A 16528-nucleotide genomic window follows, 5' to 3' on the forward strand; every position below is an offset into this window, starting at 1 on the left:
GTGCGTGGTCCCTTTAAGGGAAGTGCCTGGGAGTGCAGCTACACACAGTCTCACTGAGTCACAATCTCTGCTAGTTTTCACAACCAGAAATTACAGGAACTTCTCTCCCTGCCACTGGAACCCTGGGTTGGGATGGGGCTGGGACCTCTCACTCCTATGGGGGTGCGGAGGACCCCCACAGCTGAAATATCCCTCCCGATCTTTAATGGACACACGCGGGTGTGGGACCAGCCCGTTACGCATCTCTGCCCTTCCTACCAGTCTGGAGGTGGCTTCTCCTGTGCGTCCTTAGTTGAAAGGCTTCAGTTCAACTTCATTTTAGCCGATTCTCAATAATTGTTGTTTTGTAGATTCATTGTAATTTTGATGTGGTTGTGAGATAAGGTAAGTTCAGCGTTTACCTACTATACTATCTTAGTTGTCCCACGACTACATTTTGTATTTACTACATGTTGACAGTGTTAAAATTAACCATAACTTCAGAAGAAGAAGTGCCATGTACCCAGAGACTACAGTTATATTAACATGCTGCCTAAATTCGGACACTGAATAAATCAGTTGCATAATGACAGAAAGTGTAAATTAGCATTCCTGGGCATGCTGCATTTGGAGAGGACACTTTAAATCAGAAGTTACTTTTACTGAAGATCTAGTGATTTTTCTTCAGAGAGTGATCCTCTGATAATAATGGCATATTTTAAAAGACTAACCAAGTATGCTATTATGGGTTGCAAATTTTAATCCTCAAAGTAGCTTGTGAATTAAAGATATCTGAGAATAGAATAAACATTAAAAATATAGATAATTCCAAGTAAAAGGAGGAGCATGGGGATTGGGTACTGTGGTAGTTTAGAACTAACGATCAGTGTGGTATTTACCACATGTCTGTAATGATAATGATACTTACCATAGTGATAATAACAATATATTTATTAAGCACTTCCACATATTGAGAATTGTGCTAAACAATTGTCCTCTGTAAGTAGTAGGCAATATTTGGAGAAAAAGGAGACAGAAAGGTTAAGTATCTTGTATGTGGTCACATGGCTAGTAAATGGCTTAGTAAGCGGTAAATAACAGGAAAAACTGAGATTTGTGTCCAGGTCTCTCTGCCCTTTTTTCACTATGGATTGACCCGCTATGGAACAAACACTGACATGGTGCTCAAGAAATGTGAATCTAGTTCTAACCTGGCTACTAATTAGCTTGTGCAACTTCTGCCATATTGATTAACTAGGTTTAATTTCTTTCTCTATAATATGATGACGGAATAGAACTATTCAAGCATAAAGTTCCTTACAGATCTGACGAATTGGAGGAATTTGACATTAAAAAGTAAAATAAACTTTCTGTAAGTTATGTGAGGCTCAGAGATAGAGTCTCTAAGATTCAATTTTTTGGTGATTAACAGCTGACTCAGAAACACGAATTATTGTTTGCTTATTAATTTGATAGTTTGCAAATACCTTTCAATTCCTACTTCATCAATGTTTCATCATTTCATTCTGTGGTAAGTATAGACTGGTCTAGTCTTCAACGTATTTCTTTTTCTCTGGGTATATATATGTAATACATAACTATTTTCTTCTGTGCATAGAGTTGCAGCTGGTTTTACATAACTGGATGTGACTGGCTAAAAAGTCTGAGCCATACAAAGGGCACCACTTTCCTGGAGTCAAAGTATCTGCCTGTTGCCCTTTTATATGTGCAGTTAGATCCCAGTGTTTCTAAACACTAGTGCACTGAGATACCCCTGAGCTTACAGTAAAAATGCAGATTCCCACTCTCCACTCTAGAGATGTGGATTCAGTTCCCTGAAGCAGCATGATGCATAAAAAGTACCTAAAAGGTCTGTGAGCCACGTTTTAAGAGGCAGTATTAGGATCTAAGTTTGTGCCTCTTGAAGCTCGCCAACTACCATGTGGTGCCCTGGCTTTTGGTCTTTCATTCTTCCTAAATTGTATCTTCAGTTACTTGATATGTTAAAAATAATTCTTTTTTACTGATAAGATATTTGCTAACGATGCCTTAATCTTGGAATTGCTGCTCCCCTCTTCTCTAACTAATGTTATTTTTTGCTTAGGTTTTAACTTAGAGGGCATGTTCTCCTGGGAGTTTTTCCTGCCCCGCCCTGCACCTCATAAAGCCCACATTTATTACACTCTGCAGTCACAGTAGATTAGGGAGGAAGGTGCTTTTCCTGGGCACCTGAGAAGCAGATCACACAGCCCACAAGACATCAGAAAGCAGACTAATTTAAGACCTTGCTGACTTGTAGTGCAGGAGCCCCAGTTAACCACCAGACTTAACTCCCTGGCTTAGATCTTGGAAGGGAAAATACTAGATTTCTAACTCTCATGACTGCAACCAAGGTCAGGCAGAGAGAGGTGTTTTTAAAGTCTATTTATAGGAAATTGATCAACAAATCATATTGATGCTACATCAAGAATTGTCATTCAAATTTTATTCCTTTTCTCTTTCCTCATTGCTGTCACCTTTAACCTCATTGTTCCTAACTGTGTCATTTTCTTTTGGGCTTTCTAACCCTTGAATCTTTGTCCACTCATTATTGCCTCTGACTGAAATGACCTTACCACTCTTTTCTAATTGGGGAACTCCTACTTTCCCTAAAATTTAATTCAGAATGTTACTCTGTTTGTGAAAAATTCCATGAGTCCCTCAAAAGAGTGTCTGTCCCCCCTCATTTCTGTCCTCTCTTTTTCCTAAGAGAATATCTATAATATCTAATTGTTCATCATAATATTTATCATTTATTATAATTATTGCCTGTTGATGTGTTTATTTCCATCATTATATTATAGCTTCCTTGAGGTAAGAGGCTATAGGTTCGTCATCTGTGATTTCCCAGTGCTTATTATAATTTATAGCACATAGTGTATGTTCAAATTTCTATTAGAAGAATGAATGACCCTCTTATGATTAAATAACACAAGTGACTACATTCTACGAAGTGTGACAATTAAGTTCGCGAACTTGCCACTATGTGCTTACATTAGCACCACTGTAGAAACAGCTTAGTAAGGTTTCATAACCTTGGTCTATCAATGTCTCACAGCTGTGTTCACGCCGACATGTGATGATGTCTTGCTGAGTGGTGTTCATTGTGTGTTTTTGTGTGTCATTGCGAGAACATCTGAGCTTGAATTAGAACAATGAACAAACATTAAATTTCTTGTTAAATTTGGCAAGAGTGGAAGTGAAAAGAGGGACATGTTAGTCCAAGTTTATAGGGAGAATGCCATGAAGAAAACGGCAGTGTACAAATGGATTAAACATTTTTCTGAGGGGAGAGAACGTGTCATTGATGAAGAGAGGTCAGGGCAGCTCGTAATGAGCAGAACTGATGAAAACATTGCAAAAGTTTGTTGAATTGTGTGTAAAAATCATCGGCTAACTGTGAGAAGCATATCAGACCAAGTAAACATCAATAGAGAAACAGTTAGGAAAATCTTAACTGAATATCTTGGCATGACAAAGGTATGTGCAAAAATGGTCCCAAAGGAGCTCGCCGGTGAACAAAAGCAAAGAAGAGTCAAAGTTTGCCAAGACCTTTTGGAGAGGCAAGATGATGTTTTGGGCCATGTTATCACTGGTGATGAAACATGAGTGTACAAATAGAACCCTGAAACAAAGCAGCAAAGTGCACAATGGAAGTCAGCCAACTGTCCACAACCAAAATTTTCGTCAGTCCAAATCAAGAGTCAAAATAATGTTGCTAACCTTCTTTGCTATCAGAGGGATTATTCATTATGAATTTGTATGAACTGGAAAAGCAGTTAACCAAGTTGACTATTTGGAAGTGCTGAGAGGGGCTGTGTGAAAAAGTTAGATGACCTGAACTTGTCACCAATTCATGGCTCTTGCATCACAATGCACCAGCTCACACAGCACTGTCTGTGAGGGAGTTTTTAGCCAGTAAACAAATAACTGTATAGGAACACCCTCCCTACTCACCTGATCTGACCCCCAATGACTTCTTTCTTTACCCGAAGATAAAGGAAATATTGAAAGGAAGACATTTTGATGACATTCAGGACATAAAGGGTAATACAATGAGAGGTCTGATGGCCCTTCCAGAATAAGAGTTCCAAAATTGCTTTGAAGGGTGGAGTAGGTGCTGGCACTAGTGCATAACTTCCTAAGGGGAGTACTTCAAAGGTGATTATAGTGATATTCAGCAATGAGGTATGTAGCACTTTTTCTAGGGTGAGTTCATGAATTTAATTGTCTGACCCTGTATGATTTAAAGTGCACTGGAAATTAATTGCTTCTCCACAAAGCACATACTTTTTTTACTTTTTAATTTCTAAATTTATATTAGATTTTAAAAAATTAGTTTGACGTTTGAACCCATAATTAAAAGTATTGTCCTGGACTTTAGAAGGGATGCTACTTTAAGCATTATAAGACATACAAAAATATGCATAATTTAAATTATTATAACTTTTTCTGAAATTAAACTTTAATGAGGAGGAAGGGAAGAACAATGTTATGATGATGTTACAAGAGGTGGAGAGAAGGGAAGTGTAGAAGTGTGCCGTGCATTTACTTAGTAGCATTCATTATGTCACTCCTATGTGTCAAGCACTGAGCTAGTCACTGGGAACACGGATAAATAAGAAACTCCCTTTCTCAAAAAAGACCCAGGGAATGTAAAGGGGAGACTAGAAACATTCAATAATGTGTATCATTTATATCACAATTGTATATGGTCTGGGCCCTATCATCAAACATCAAGTTCATCTTTCCCCTCAAGTTTTTTAAAGTTGTTTTAATTATACTCTTTAGATGTAATTGGTCATATGAGGGACACTTTCAGAGTGGGATTTTATTTATAAATACCTTCTAATCTAGGCCAGAGAGCAACCCATTTGTCTTAATTAATTATGTAAAACTGGAATTTATCTATTAGGTATTTTAAGTAATGTAATAAGCACCTGTAAAACTACCACTCAAAACAGTAATTGACTTCTAACCATTTCCTTTCCTCACTCCTTTCCTGAAACTTGCCCCAACTGAGGAAACCATAATCTTGAAAATCAAGCTTTCTTGTTTGTATAACTTTAAAAAATATTCTGTGCATTCCTTGTTATATATTTTTAAATTACTTTAGTCATTTTTAGTTTAATTTAAAAAATCCTCTGATGTAATGTTTTCGAACTCTTCATTTAATATTATTTTGGTAAGATTTATCCATATTATTGTAGGTCTCTGTGGTTTATTACTTTTGAGTACTATATAATATTCCTTTTGTGTTATGCCATAGTTCTGTGTCTACTGTTCTGTTGATGGGCATTTGTGTTGGTTCAAGTTTATGCAGTTGATAGCAATTTTTATCAATTAAATAGGCATAAAATGGTAAATCCTTGTGGTCTTGATTTGTAATTCTCCGTTCTCAATTAATGTTGAGCATTCCTTTATTTTTTTATTGGCTATGTGTGTTTTGTTTTCTGTGCAATGTCTGCCTCTCTCCCCTGATTCAATTGAAATCTTTGTGCTTTCTTACTGATTTGTAGGAGTCCTTTATATATTCTTGATATTTATTTGTGTTGATTTTGTGTAATGCAAGCATCTTCTCCCAGTTGGTAATTTATTTTTTTATTACAGTGATATATTTTAATGAACAAAAGTTTTAAATTTTAATAGAGGTAAATTGACAATATTTTTTTTATAGTCACTGTTTTTATTTCTAATTTAAGAAAACATGTCCTACTCTGAGATCTGAAAGATATTTACATATATTTTCTAGTAACAATTTCAAGGTTTCTGACATTTAAGATCATAAATGACCTGGAGTTGATATTTTAAATATATGTGGTGCTAATTTCATCTTTTTCCATAAGAGAGCCATTTTCCCTATCTTCATTCATGGAAAAGTCCCTTATTTCCCTGCCGTCTCACATGTTGAGTTTGTCATATGCCAAAGCGCTGGATATATGTGGATTGGTTACCAAGTTCTCAATCCTTGTCTGTCTCTGTACCAAAGTAACTGTCTTAACTAAATCTTCATAAGAACTCTTGAAATCAGGTAGAGCAGTTGCCTCCCCCCTGTTATTTCTCAGAAATATTTTAGCCTTTTATTCTTCTCTTTAGAATCATATTTTCAAATTTTGTGAAAAACTGCATTGGAATTTTGATTAGAATTGAATTGAACTTGTAGATCAATTTGGGAGAGAATTAATATCTCATAATACCTTCTTTTTATCTATGAACATTGTATATTTCTCATTTCTAGGTCTTGATACAATTTTATTCTTTTCCCTATAGGAGTCTTACTACATATCTTTTATTAGTTTTTTTCCATAGACAGTTGATACGATATTTAAATTTTATCTATTTCAGCTTCTCTTTCTTGTATTTATCACTGAATCTAAGATTTCCCCCCTATATTTCTGCATTTGCATGTTTTCATAAGATATTAATATACTAGTACAGAGCTTAGTACTTAATTATTTCTCCCCAAAATGAGTTAAAGCATATTCCTTACCTTTTGATAGAATTTTTAAATGGAAGTATTTTAGAGAATTGAATTAGAAAAATGACTGATAGCATTTTGGTAGGCAAAAACAAAAGGCTTTAAATGGCTATTATTTTCCCTCTACAAAGGAGATTTTTTTTCTGAATCATTATAGGAATAAAGAGGAAGCAGGAATAATTAAATGATGTTTAATGGGTTTATATATTTTTAAGCCCATAGATATTATATACATGGAGAATGAAAACTGTGTCATTCCACAAAATGGATCTTTACATAATTATTGGCCTCATTAAATAATATAGATTTATAGATTAAGTCAGTATCAATTGTGTAAATACTATGTTTTTCTAACAAAATCATATTTATGTAGAAGCATTGTTTTCATTCATGGGCCCACTAGAAGGTACCAAACACTTTGGGTTAAGTTAACATTAAGCATCATAAATATATACAGTAGTGAATTACTTTCTTACATAGTCAGGATGAAGAATTTGCAGTTTTCTCATGATTTGTTGAAATAAAATTAGCCTTCCTGAAATTTGGATCAACACTGTTCAGACAATGAAGAATAGACTCTATTACGCAAATTTATCAGCTGTTGCCAACTCTTTAGGTTTCTTTTATTGCAGAAAATATCATTGAGACAAGTCACTAGAAGAAAATTCAGCTGAAATAAAACAAAAAAAAAATGTGGGTACTGGGGCAATCATTACTGATAGATTGACTTGTGACATAACTATACACAAAGTCGGCTTTTTCACTAACATTTTTCTTGCTGAGTGTTATGGACAAATCTAAATTCTAATGATTCCACAAATATACCTACAAACAGGTTACATTTGAAAGCAAAGGTATTTATCTTTCTCAATCAGTATGCAGAATACCGTTGAAAAAGGAGTGTAACCGAATCATTTTCAAGAAAGAAAATATATGCTTCCATATGAGCAATCTTAAGTATTGCTTATAAAATTGGCCTGTGGCAATACACACATAAAGTCTTTTAACTGAATATAAATTTAGCTGCCTTTCAGTTTTTAGTAAGTTTGGTTTTTTCTTCTTTCCTGCAGAGAGAGAGCTAATGTTATATCAGTCCAACTGAAAGAATTTTGAGTAAGATGGAACACACAAAAATTAATAATTAGGATGTTAGAAAGCAATTTTCATGACCACAAGTAAACTGTTAGTTCATAAAATTTTATCATTTAAACCAAGAGAAAAATGTTCTCACTTGTAAAGTTTAAATTCATGAATGATGAAATAATCTACATTTGCATATATTTTTATTTTGGTTATGTATGTTTTAATATGAGTAACATAATCTTAGAATAAGATTATATAAATTGTATAAATTATTTAAAAATTTTTCTATGACTAATATATACTTTTGTATCACTAAAAGATTAATTTTGTTTAAAAAATATACAAAGTAATACAAGAAAATACATAAGTTGATATAATATTTATTTGGCTTGTTATTGGTTTGAAATTCCCCTGTGTAAAAATACTTAGAAAATATAGTCCCAGAAAAATGTATAACATTTTGTTTTAAATTTAACAGTAAAGAAGAATCATCAGTAATATCATATGAGAATAACTTTGAGAATTCAAAGATTACAGGTAATCTTTCTTATTTAATTTTTAAACAAAATCTGTCTCTTTTGTTGAAGCTTACAATTATAACAATCTTACATCGGTACAATTATATTAACTTTCCAGATACCTATATACCAACAATTGTTTGTACTCATGAGGAGAAGGAAGACTTGGAAACCAGTAATCAAAATGTAAAAGCCGTAAACAGGAAACATGAAAAACATGATGAAAAAGAGTTAGAATTGATGGTAAGTGTTCTGGTTGCCACTATATTAGGGAAGATGAATCCATTTATGCTTCAAAGATGTTGCAATGCCAGCCTTTCAATAGCTTTGACTAATATAATTTGCAAATGTGAATGCACAGCCTATTTTGTCCTTGCATCTCTAGCTTGATCAACAAGGCACTTTGATTTCATATGCTGCTGCTGGTCTCTGTGGTGGTAAATTAATGACATTCATTTCTCATCTTGTTACCAGTACTTCTGAGTAACAGTTTGTAGGAATTGCAGAAGAGGTAGCACGATCCTGATGTGCATTTCTAATCTTTGTGACAAGTGCACACATAGCATAAACTTGTCTGTAAAATGAGAGGCCTGAACTAGATGAGTGTTAGGGTTCTGTCGAGCTCTAGAGTATATTGCATTTACCAGCATTATTTTTACTTCCACCTTCATGAGAATCTTGAAGTTCTATATCATTGGAAAGTATTAAATTACCAAATGAGGAGAAAATAGCCTATGTCATATTTTTAAATAGGAAACAAGTTCAGCACTGTACAATTTAGTATTGAATTTATTATAAATTTCACACTTGGTGAACATTCAATCTATTTGGAATTTGGGGGGGATGGTTTAGATAGCATTTTTATTACAAAGGGAGAAATAGGAGTAAATGAGTCACATAATGCAATTTATTCTTTACTGTATTTGGTTGGAGCTCTCATCATTAGAATGTATGGATTCCTAATCATCTAAGATTAAAATGGAATTTTCCTTTTCAAGTGTCAGTGCAGAAACAGAAAAGAAATAGAGCTCATCTCTTTCCCCACACATTCCCCCTTTTCTATAGTGATATGGAAGCTGCGTCACTAAAGGATGCAATTTACTTCGCTCCACCTTTAAGAAACTACAAAGTTGTCACCCATTGTGAGAATTTTCACCAGCTGCAAGTTAACATCACCATTTTTTTCAGACCACAGAATATAATGAAAGGGCCCTGAAAAATCACATACTTCACCAATACACCTCATTACAATGAGCAGCTTCAAAAATAAAAGTTTGTTTAGAAGTTACTGAGATCGTACATCCAATAAATGAACAGGGAGCTGTAATTTAGATGCTAATTTGCTCCATGCTGACGTTAATGCATAAAACAATGAAGCTCCATAATAGATGGAAATACAACCAAATCTGTGGAACCCACAGGCATTGGCTTACAAGACAGCTGTGCAGTTGACAAGTAACATGAGCCTTATGTGAGAAGAAGGGGAAAACGTAAGATTTGCATATAATTATTGAGATCATGCAAATGTCAGTTATGAGGAGGAAAAAAAAACACAGGCATCACACTGTTAAATCCTGACAGTTGGCATCACTGAAGAGCTCAAATACATTTGAGTACCAGTTGGCAGAGGGTCATTAAAACAGAATTTGCAGAGACATTAACTCCCTCACTTTTCTTTGAGTGACGTTTTGCTATTAATAGTTTGCAGAGGCTTTGCAGAAAACATATTAATAAGAGAAACTGTAATAGGGACACCTACAGCAAGTATGAATGCAGCAAGGGGCACCCAGGAAGCTGCTCTCTAATTGATTAGCATGGAGCTATCAATGTGTATATCCTAAGTGAGGAAAAAGTGCAATGACAAGCAGGAATAGTTGAATAATACAATGTGATATTTGGAAGCTGGGAAGGAGAGTGATTAATTTTGGCCCCTTTTCTTATTAATCTCATTCCCAAGTCATAGCCTACAAGGATCCCCCCAAAAACATCTGGCTTCCAGAATTTGTACTAAAACCACAAATGAAATGAGTCAAGGAAATCTTAGTAGCCAAGATAATTAGTAGCCAAGTTCGTGAAACCTATCTAATTCACTTTGTATATTGTAAATCATTTGGTCATTATGTTTTGTTATTTTTATTTAAGATAAAGCAACACTTAAAAAGAAGTACTGCTTCCGGAGATGAAAAGAATATGTTTGCAAGAGATTCAGTCAATTTTCCAAAGAAAACAGAGGGGTTAAAGAAGCATGCCCATGATGAAGTATGCACTGATTTGTTTAAAAGGACTTTGTTTCCAGGTTCATCAGCAGAAAGCTCTTTAAAGGGGGATTTTCACTGCAATGAAAAATATTCCTCGGGAAATGAGTGTAGTCATCAACCTTCAGAGGAAATTACTTCAGATAATAGAGAACTCAAGCCATCATTGGGAAATACTAGTGGTGATGAATTCATGCAACTACATATCAGCAACAGAGAAGCATTGGATGATAATGCTAATCCAGCCCAAGCGAGAGGCAGAGTGCAGACAGCTTGTCCCTCCTCAGATCAGCTAATGGCAGGCAACCTTATTAAAAAACAGGAAGGAGGAGCAGAGAAAATTAAAATAAAAGATTGGGACTGTTCAAGAAGAGATTTCCATTCGGAAGAATCAATAGCAAAGGGACCTTCCAAGAAAGATTATGGGAATGGTAAGAATGAGAAGGAGAAGCAAAGAATATACTTAGGTGATAATGAAAAACAAAGCAAAAATTTTCAATCAATCCTCCATGACCAAGAAAAGACGAGCCACTCTGAAATAAGTGTGGAAGGGGTAGGAGTGAGTAGTAGAGAACTAAGTATTCCGTTGAGTCAAGATAGCATGACTCCTGAACAGGTCATCCGAGCAGATTCATTTCATTCCCCAAAGCGAAATCCAAGTTGGGAAGAAGCTGTGTTAACCCCAGAGCATGCGCTCTTGACTAATAAAGGCACTACTTTAGGAGGTCAAGTTTGTTCATCAAGAAATGGAAATGTTTCGAGGAATGATTATCTTTTCCAAGTTGAAGAAACGAATTTAGATCGGATTAATCCTGAAGATCACAATAAAAACAAACAGAGTAAACAATACTGGAATTTTTGGGAAAGTCAGGCAAAAGCAAGAGAGAATAAGACAAATAAAACAGAGAAGACAAAAGGACAAACAGATTGTGAAGACATGCAGGAAAAAAGAAATAACACAAAGAGTCTGAAAGCTAAGCCTGCAGAATTGTTTACCTGCCAAGATACAGTGAGCTGTGAACTGTCTTCTCTAGCTGATCATGGTCTTGCTGAGAAAGCAGAAGCAGGTACAGCTTATATAATTAAGACAACATCAGAAAATACTCTAGAAAGCATGTCTGCTAGAGAAAAAGCAATAATTGCTAAGCTACCTCAAGAGACAGCATGCACTGACAGGCCCATCGAGGTAAAGGAAACTGTGTTTGATCCCCATGAAGGGAGAAATGATGACTCACATTATAGCCTTTGTCAAGGAGACACAGCAGGTGTAATCTATGACAACAATTTTGAAAAGGAATCATGTTTAGGTATTTGTAATGTACCTGTAGATGAAATGGAGAAGGAAGAAACTATATCTATGTGTAATCCCGGGAAGACACATGACAGGAAGAAACATGGCATTGGAAACAGAACATCTGTAGAAGAATCCTTGCAGGTCATTACAAGCAATAAAACAGCAGCCTCAGAACTGGATTTGCACTTGGGAATGTTACCAACAGACAAAAAAATATTCCCAGAAAACAGAGATCATGGGCAAGTCCAAGAATTATCAAAGGAAATGGACATTGATACTGTCACTCATTCTGCTTTAAACTCAGACACAAAGAGAGCGTCTCAGAAAGGCTCTCACATTTCCAGTCACCACGTTAAAACTTCAGTGTCATCCTATGAACAGGCAATTGCGGGAGAGAATACAATTACTACCACGACTCTCCAATCTAGTCCTGCTAAATCAGAGCATAACTGTAATCCCGCAAGTGAAACCCATCAGACTGAGAAGTGCCCACATCCTGGGTCTATACCTGAAGAAGTTTCCACAAGTTCAGGAACAGAGACGTCAGGCAGCAGGAGAGAAAGGCGTGGAGACCAGATTTTCCAGCAAGGAGAAGGCAGTAATGTAGGAAAATCTCTAGGGCCAACGATTTTAATCAGCGAAGCTACTGAGAATATGGAAGAAGAAAAGCATAAACATGAAGGATTAATCAACTCCAGACAATCACAGTGCTTTTCAGGTGACAAAGAATCTGAGAGCTCTACTTCTGCTAATCTCCCTGGCCAGGAAAGTCAAGCTCAAAGCAGTGAATCTCTGCTTTTGAAATACACCAACTCTAAAATACCTTATGTCATTTTGTTTCTGATATTTCTTGTAACCATCTACCAATACGACTTAATGATCGGCTTGGCATTCTACCTTTTTTCATTGTACTGGCTATCCTGGGAAGGGGGGAGACAAAAAGAGTCTGTCAAAAAGAAGTAACCTCAGCACTACTATTATTCTCTCTTCAAAGATAAGCTATTTAGCCCCAAACATTTGGATTGGTGAAAAAGACTATTCATTGTTCAAAGATCCAGTGCAGTTTTTCTCTTGAAGGATCATTTAAAAAGGAATGCGTATGAAGTTTGCGCCTTCATATAAGTAATTATTCTATATAGGACCATTATGTTTGGATCATTAAATACCTATATGAATATGAGATCTGAAGCACGTCAGGTTGAAATTAGGCACAGCTGTTGCTCCTTAGCAGGCTATGAAGGCGCAATGCTTCACGTCTCCTCACCGCTTAAGTGCCATTGCTTGCATTCATTTCTTTTGCAGTAAAGCTTCATTTTTTCCCCTGAGAGTATTTTTCCCTCTATCATTTTTAAAAACAGATAAAACATGGACAATGGCAGAGGACTTTTTTTGGCCTTTTAGTATTGTCCATGAATTTTGCATTTACCACTGTATCATTTATCAGCATATTTTGATAGATCAAGTCTTTCAGTTTCAATTTAATATTTTTAAGAACGCACATGTATATTAAAATGTGTAGACTTAAACTGAAGAAACATGTTGTTTGCTTGAATAATACTTTATCCACACACAAACACATACACCTTTTACCTCCTTTATACCTACAAAGTCAAGGCATTCATGAGCCAAATCTGACAAAGACTAAAACAATTGGGAGATGACCTTTCAATTCTACAAAATTTTGTTGGTGGCCTGTCTTTAAGCAGTTTTTCTCTTATAAAGGGAGACTGTGTAAGACTGTGTGACATTTTCAATGTCAACTGTTATTCAGAGTTCAAATTTTAAAAGTTCTACTAGCATTACATTACAATGAATTTGTACCTACAAAGCATTAATAATTATTAATAATAATAATAATAATAATAATAAAAAGACTTCCAAATGAACTATTCTACTTGGTCGTATTTTTTGACCTCAAACAATTTTTTAATTTTTTCTCATCATAAGACAATGAATTATTCCTCAAGGCGCATTTAGACAACAAACAATCATTGGTGGTATTTAGTATACAATTATCAGGTTTTTAGATGATACCTCAAATTTTAAAGTAGGCAAGTAAGTCGATATGGAAATCTACTGAAGGAGAAGTAAATATCCAGTATAAAATTGATTTTGGCTGCTGTTACTATCTACAGCTAACTCTGTGAAATAATGAAACATGATTTTAGTCACACACAGGCAATGCAAAGATTCTTATACAATTGATTTCAATGACCATTTACGCAAAACCCTGCATGAGCTCTGTTCTTTGCCAGAACACTTCCTTTGATATCCCAATGGGTAGTCCTCAGGGAGGAAGCATAGGTATGCAGTTTGACACTTTTGACTTGGCCAGGAATACGGAAAAGAATCACATCAAGGGAGCTCATTTGGGCAATTTCTTTTTCATAGGAACTACTTTCACAGAGCATGTAGCATTGCTCTTCAGAGAGAAAAACTAATCTGTTTATTTACCTGTAAAGGTAAATCCAATTAAAGCTTGCATTTTCATCCCGTACTTCTAAGAAGTATGCATTTATGGAAAGACAAAATGAGAATGAAGAATTTTAACTGACTTTCATGTGGTACTAAATGATTCCTTTAATTTTCATTAGGTACAGAACTATTTCCAAATCTCCTAATTGCATGCTTGTCTCAAGTCCCATTGAAATTGAACTTTAACATTTTAGTTGAACAAATACAAACATCCTGAAGTAGAACTTAGGGCAAATATTTGATTGAGAAAGCACATTTTAATTAAATACAAGTGGAATACTGTAGGCCTAGAATATTATCTCTAAAATTGCTGTCCTGATAACTTTGTTGACAGGTCTAAATTACAATGGAGTTAAGGTTAGCATTTCTTCAGTTCTTAATAGCTTGGTTTTTTCATTCTACCTCTAAGAGTTTCAGTCAATATGCCATATCTTATTAATGCCAAGAACACTACATTACTTTATGAACACAGGTGCACAAACTGCGGTTATTCCCTTATACATTAAAGAATGTAACTTCTTTTATCTCTTTTATTTGACTTTTGGTAACATTAACTTAATAAACATTCTCATGCATACTTATACTATGATGATAGAAGTTTCAAAGGATTTAAATACTCAAATGTGTATGAATCCGCATGCAATGAGAAAAAAAATGGTGATTTAACTGACTGTTTCAAACATTACTTATTAAGAATTTGAAATAGTCATAAGAACTTAGGAAACTACTGTTAGGTACAGAGATAGAGTTTTGAAACATGTTTTAGTCACATCATTATGTTGAACAAGAAAAGTAGATCTCAGGAAGAACTGGCAACACCTGGTTAATAAAGATTTGGCTGAATCATCAGGACGATCTCCATAAACATAGCTGCCTTCATCGTCTTCCCAAGTATCGATTCAGAACCACAAGAGGGCGTGGCATGAGGATAAGCCAAGGGAAATGCGTTACGCATTTGCTTCTTACAGTGGGTAAGAAATGTGATATAATAACCATCGCCTTTTATCTTGCTGGGTTTCTGACTGTTAGAAGCAAAATTCTAAAAATTAATTGGCAAGTGAAGCAAGTGTAAGTAGTAAAATCAACTATCTTAAAAAATCAATCTGTATAAGCCATCAATATCTCAGTATGTTTTTCAGTGTAAGAGGAAATGAATCATTGAAATGCATTTACCCCTCAACGTTCAAGAACATTGGATTAATACAGTCGTGTTTCCCAGCTGAGCTCCAATATTTTGATAGTGAATTATTTCATATTATATATATATACATATATATGTATATATATATATATACATATGTTCACAATTTTGTGAGAGAAACAGGATTATCTTTTATTTGTCACCTTAAACCAGTCTGTTGGTTAAATGGAAAATTTTAATATATCCACACCAAATTTGGAGAAATAAATAAAATACTTAATTTTTCACACATAACATTCATGGTATGTTCTTAATAATTTTTTTAGTCATTAATATTATTTTGTATAACTGGGCCTATTATCTTATTTGTTAGGCTCACTTTTTGCATATAAATAAATCAAAACTGAAAATAAAACAAAACAAAAAAAAGCTAGCGGAGAACTAGTAAAGATGCAGGCAGGAGTCCTGGCTGTCTCCGGGGCCAAGTCATCTGCTGATTTCTGTTATCATGAACTCTGACCTTTCTTTGAAATTTTCACCGAGTGAATATAGAAACTGAACTGTGCAATAAGGCTTGTCTTTGGTTACTTGAATCCTGTCTTAGCCAGTTCTTGTGGAACTGAAGAATAGAATTGACTCTAATTGTCAACAACGTACGAAAAAATATGAGGGGCCATGCCCTTCCAGGAGCTCCTCAGTTGTGCACCTATATGAACAGAACAGCTAACAAGTTACTTTTATTTATTTGATTAAGCTAATTATTTTTTCTATTTTCAGAAATAATTTATGATACAAATCATGGCAACATAATTTAGTTTTCATCTTTAAAAGTAGATTTATTTATCCAATGTGTTTCCATAACTTTACCCAAAGCTCTTTAAACAGCAAATTAAATTTTCGCTAGATTTTCAGCCTAGCTTTGAGTGATCATATGTTTTACAAGAAATGTCATTGTAGCGTGTTAAAACCTTATTAAACAACTCTAAAAAGTTTAGCATTTTCATTTTGTTTCATTTCTGTATTTGTTAAATACATACATATTGCCTTCATTTTTCAAATGTGAAATCATATAATATGTGAAAATTTAAGAAAATATTTCCTGAGTCTTTTTCCAATATATCCAATTCTTTATATTTGTGATGGTAAAGTGAAGAGGGGCATGGGAAAATCAATAATGGATTACAGAGAACTTATTTTTATTTGGCTGAGATGCCTCCAAGATCTGATTCTGTAGCACATTTCAATGCCTAATTAAGTTACTGGTCT

General features: G+C 34.7%; 1 protein-coding gene across 1 annotated transcript in view; it reads left to right on the forward strand.

The window, feature by feature from the left end:
* PPP1R3A (protein phosphatase 1 regulatory subunit 3A) overlaps window positions 1-16254 on the forward strand; it is a 59640-nt gene extending 43386 nt beyond the window's left edge. Inside the window, exons 2-4 of the mRNA XM_019743230.2 lie at window positions 8058-8116; window positions 8216-8340; window positions 10240-16254. Coding sequence (XP_019598789.2) covers window positions 8058-8116; window positions 8216-8340; window positions 10240-12609 — 2554 coding nt within the window. The 3' untranslated portion in view covers window positions 12610-16254. The remainder of the gene's footprint in view (window positions 1-8057; window positions 8117-8215; window positions 8341-10239) is intronic.
* The last annotated feature ends 274 nt before the right edge of the window (window positions 16255-16528 follow it).

The sequence above is a fragment of the Rhinolophus sinicus genome, linkage group LG11, assembly GCF_036562045.2.
Source record: "Rhinolophus sinicus isolate RSC01 linkage group LG11, ASM3656204v1, whole genome shotgun sequence".
In the NCBI taxonomy this organism is placed as follows: Eukaryota; Metazoa; Chordata; class Mammalia; order Chiroptera; family Rhinolophidae; genus Rhinolophus; species Rhinolophus sinicus.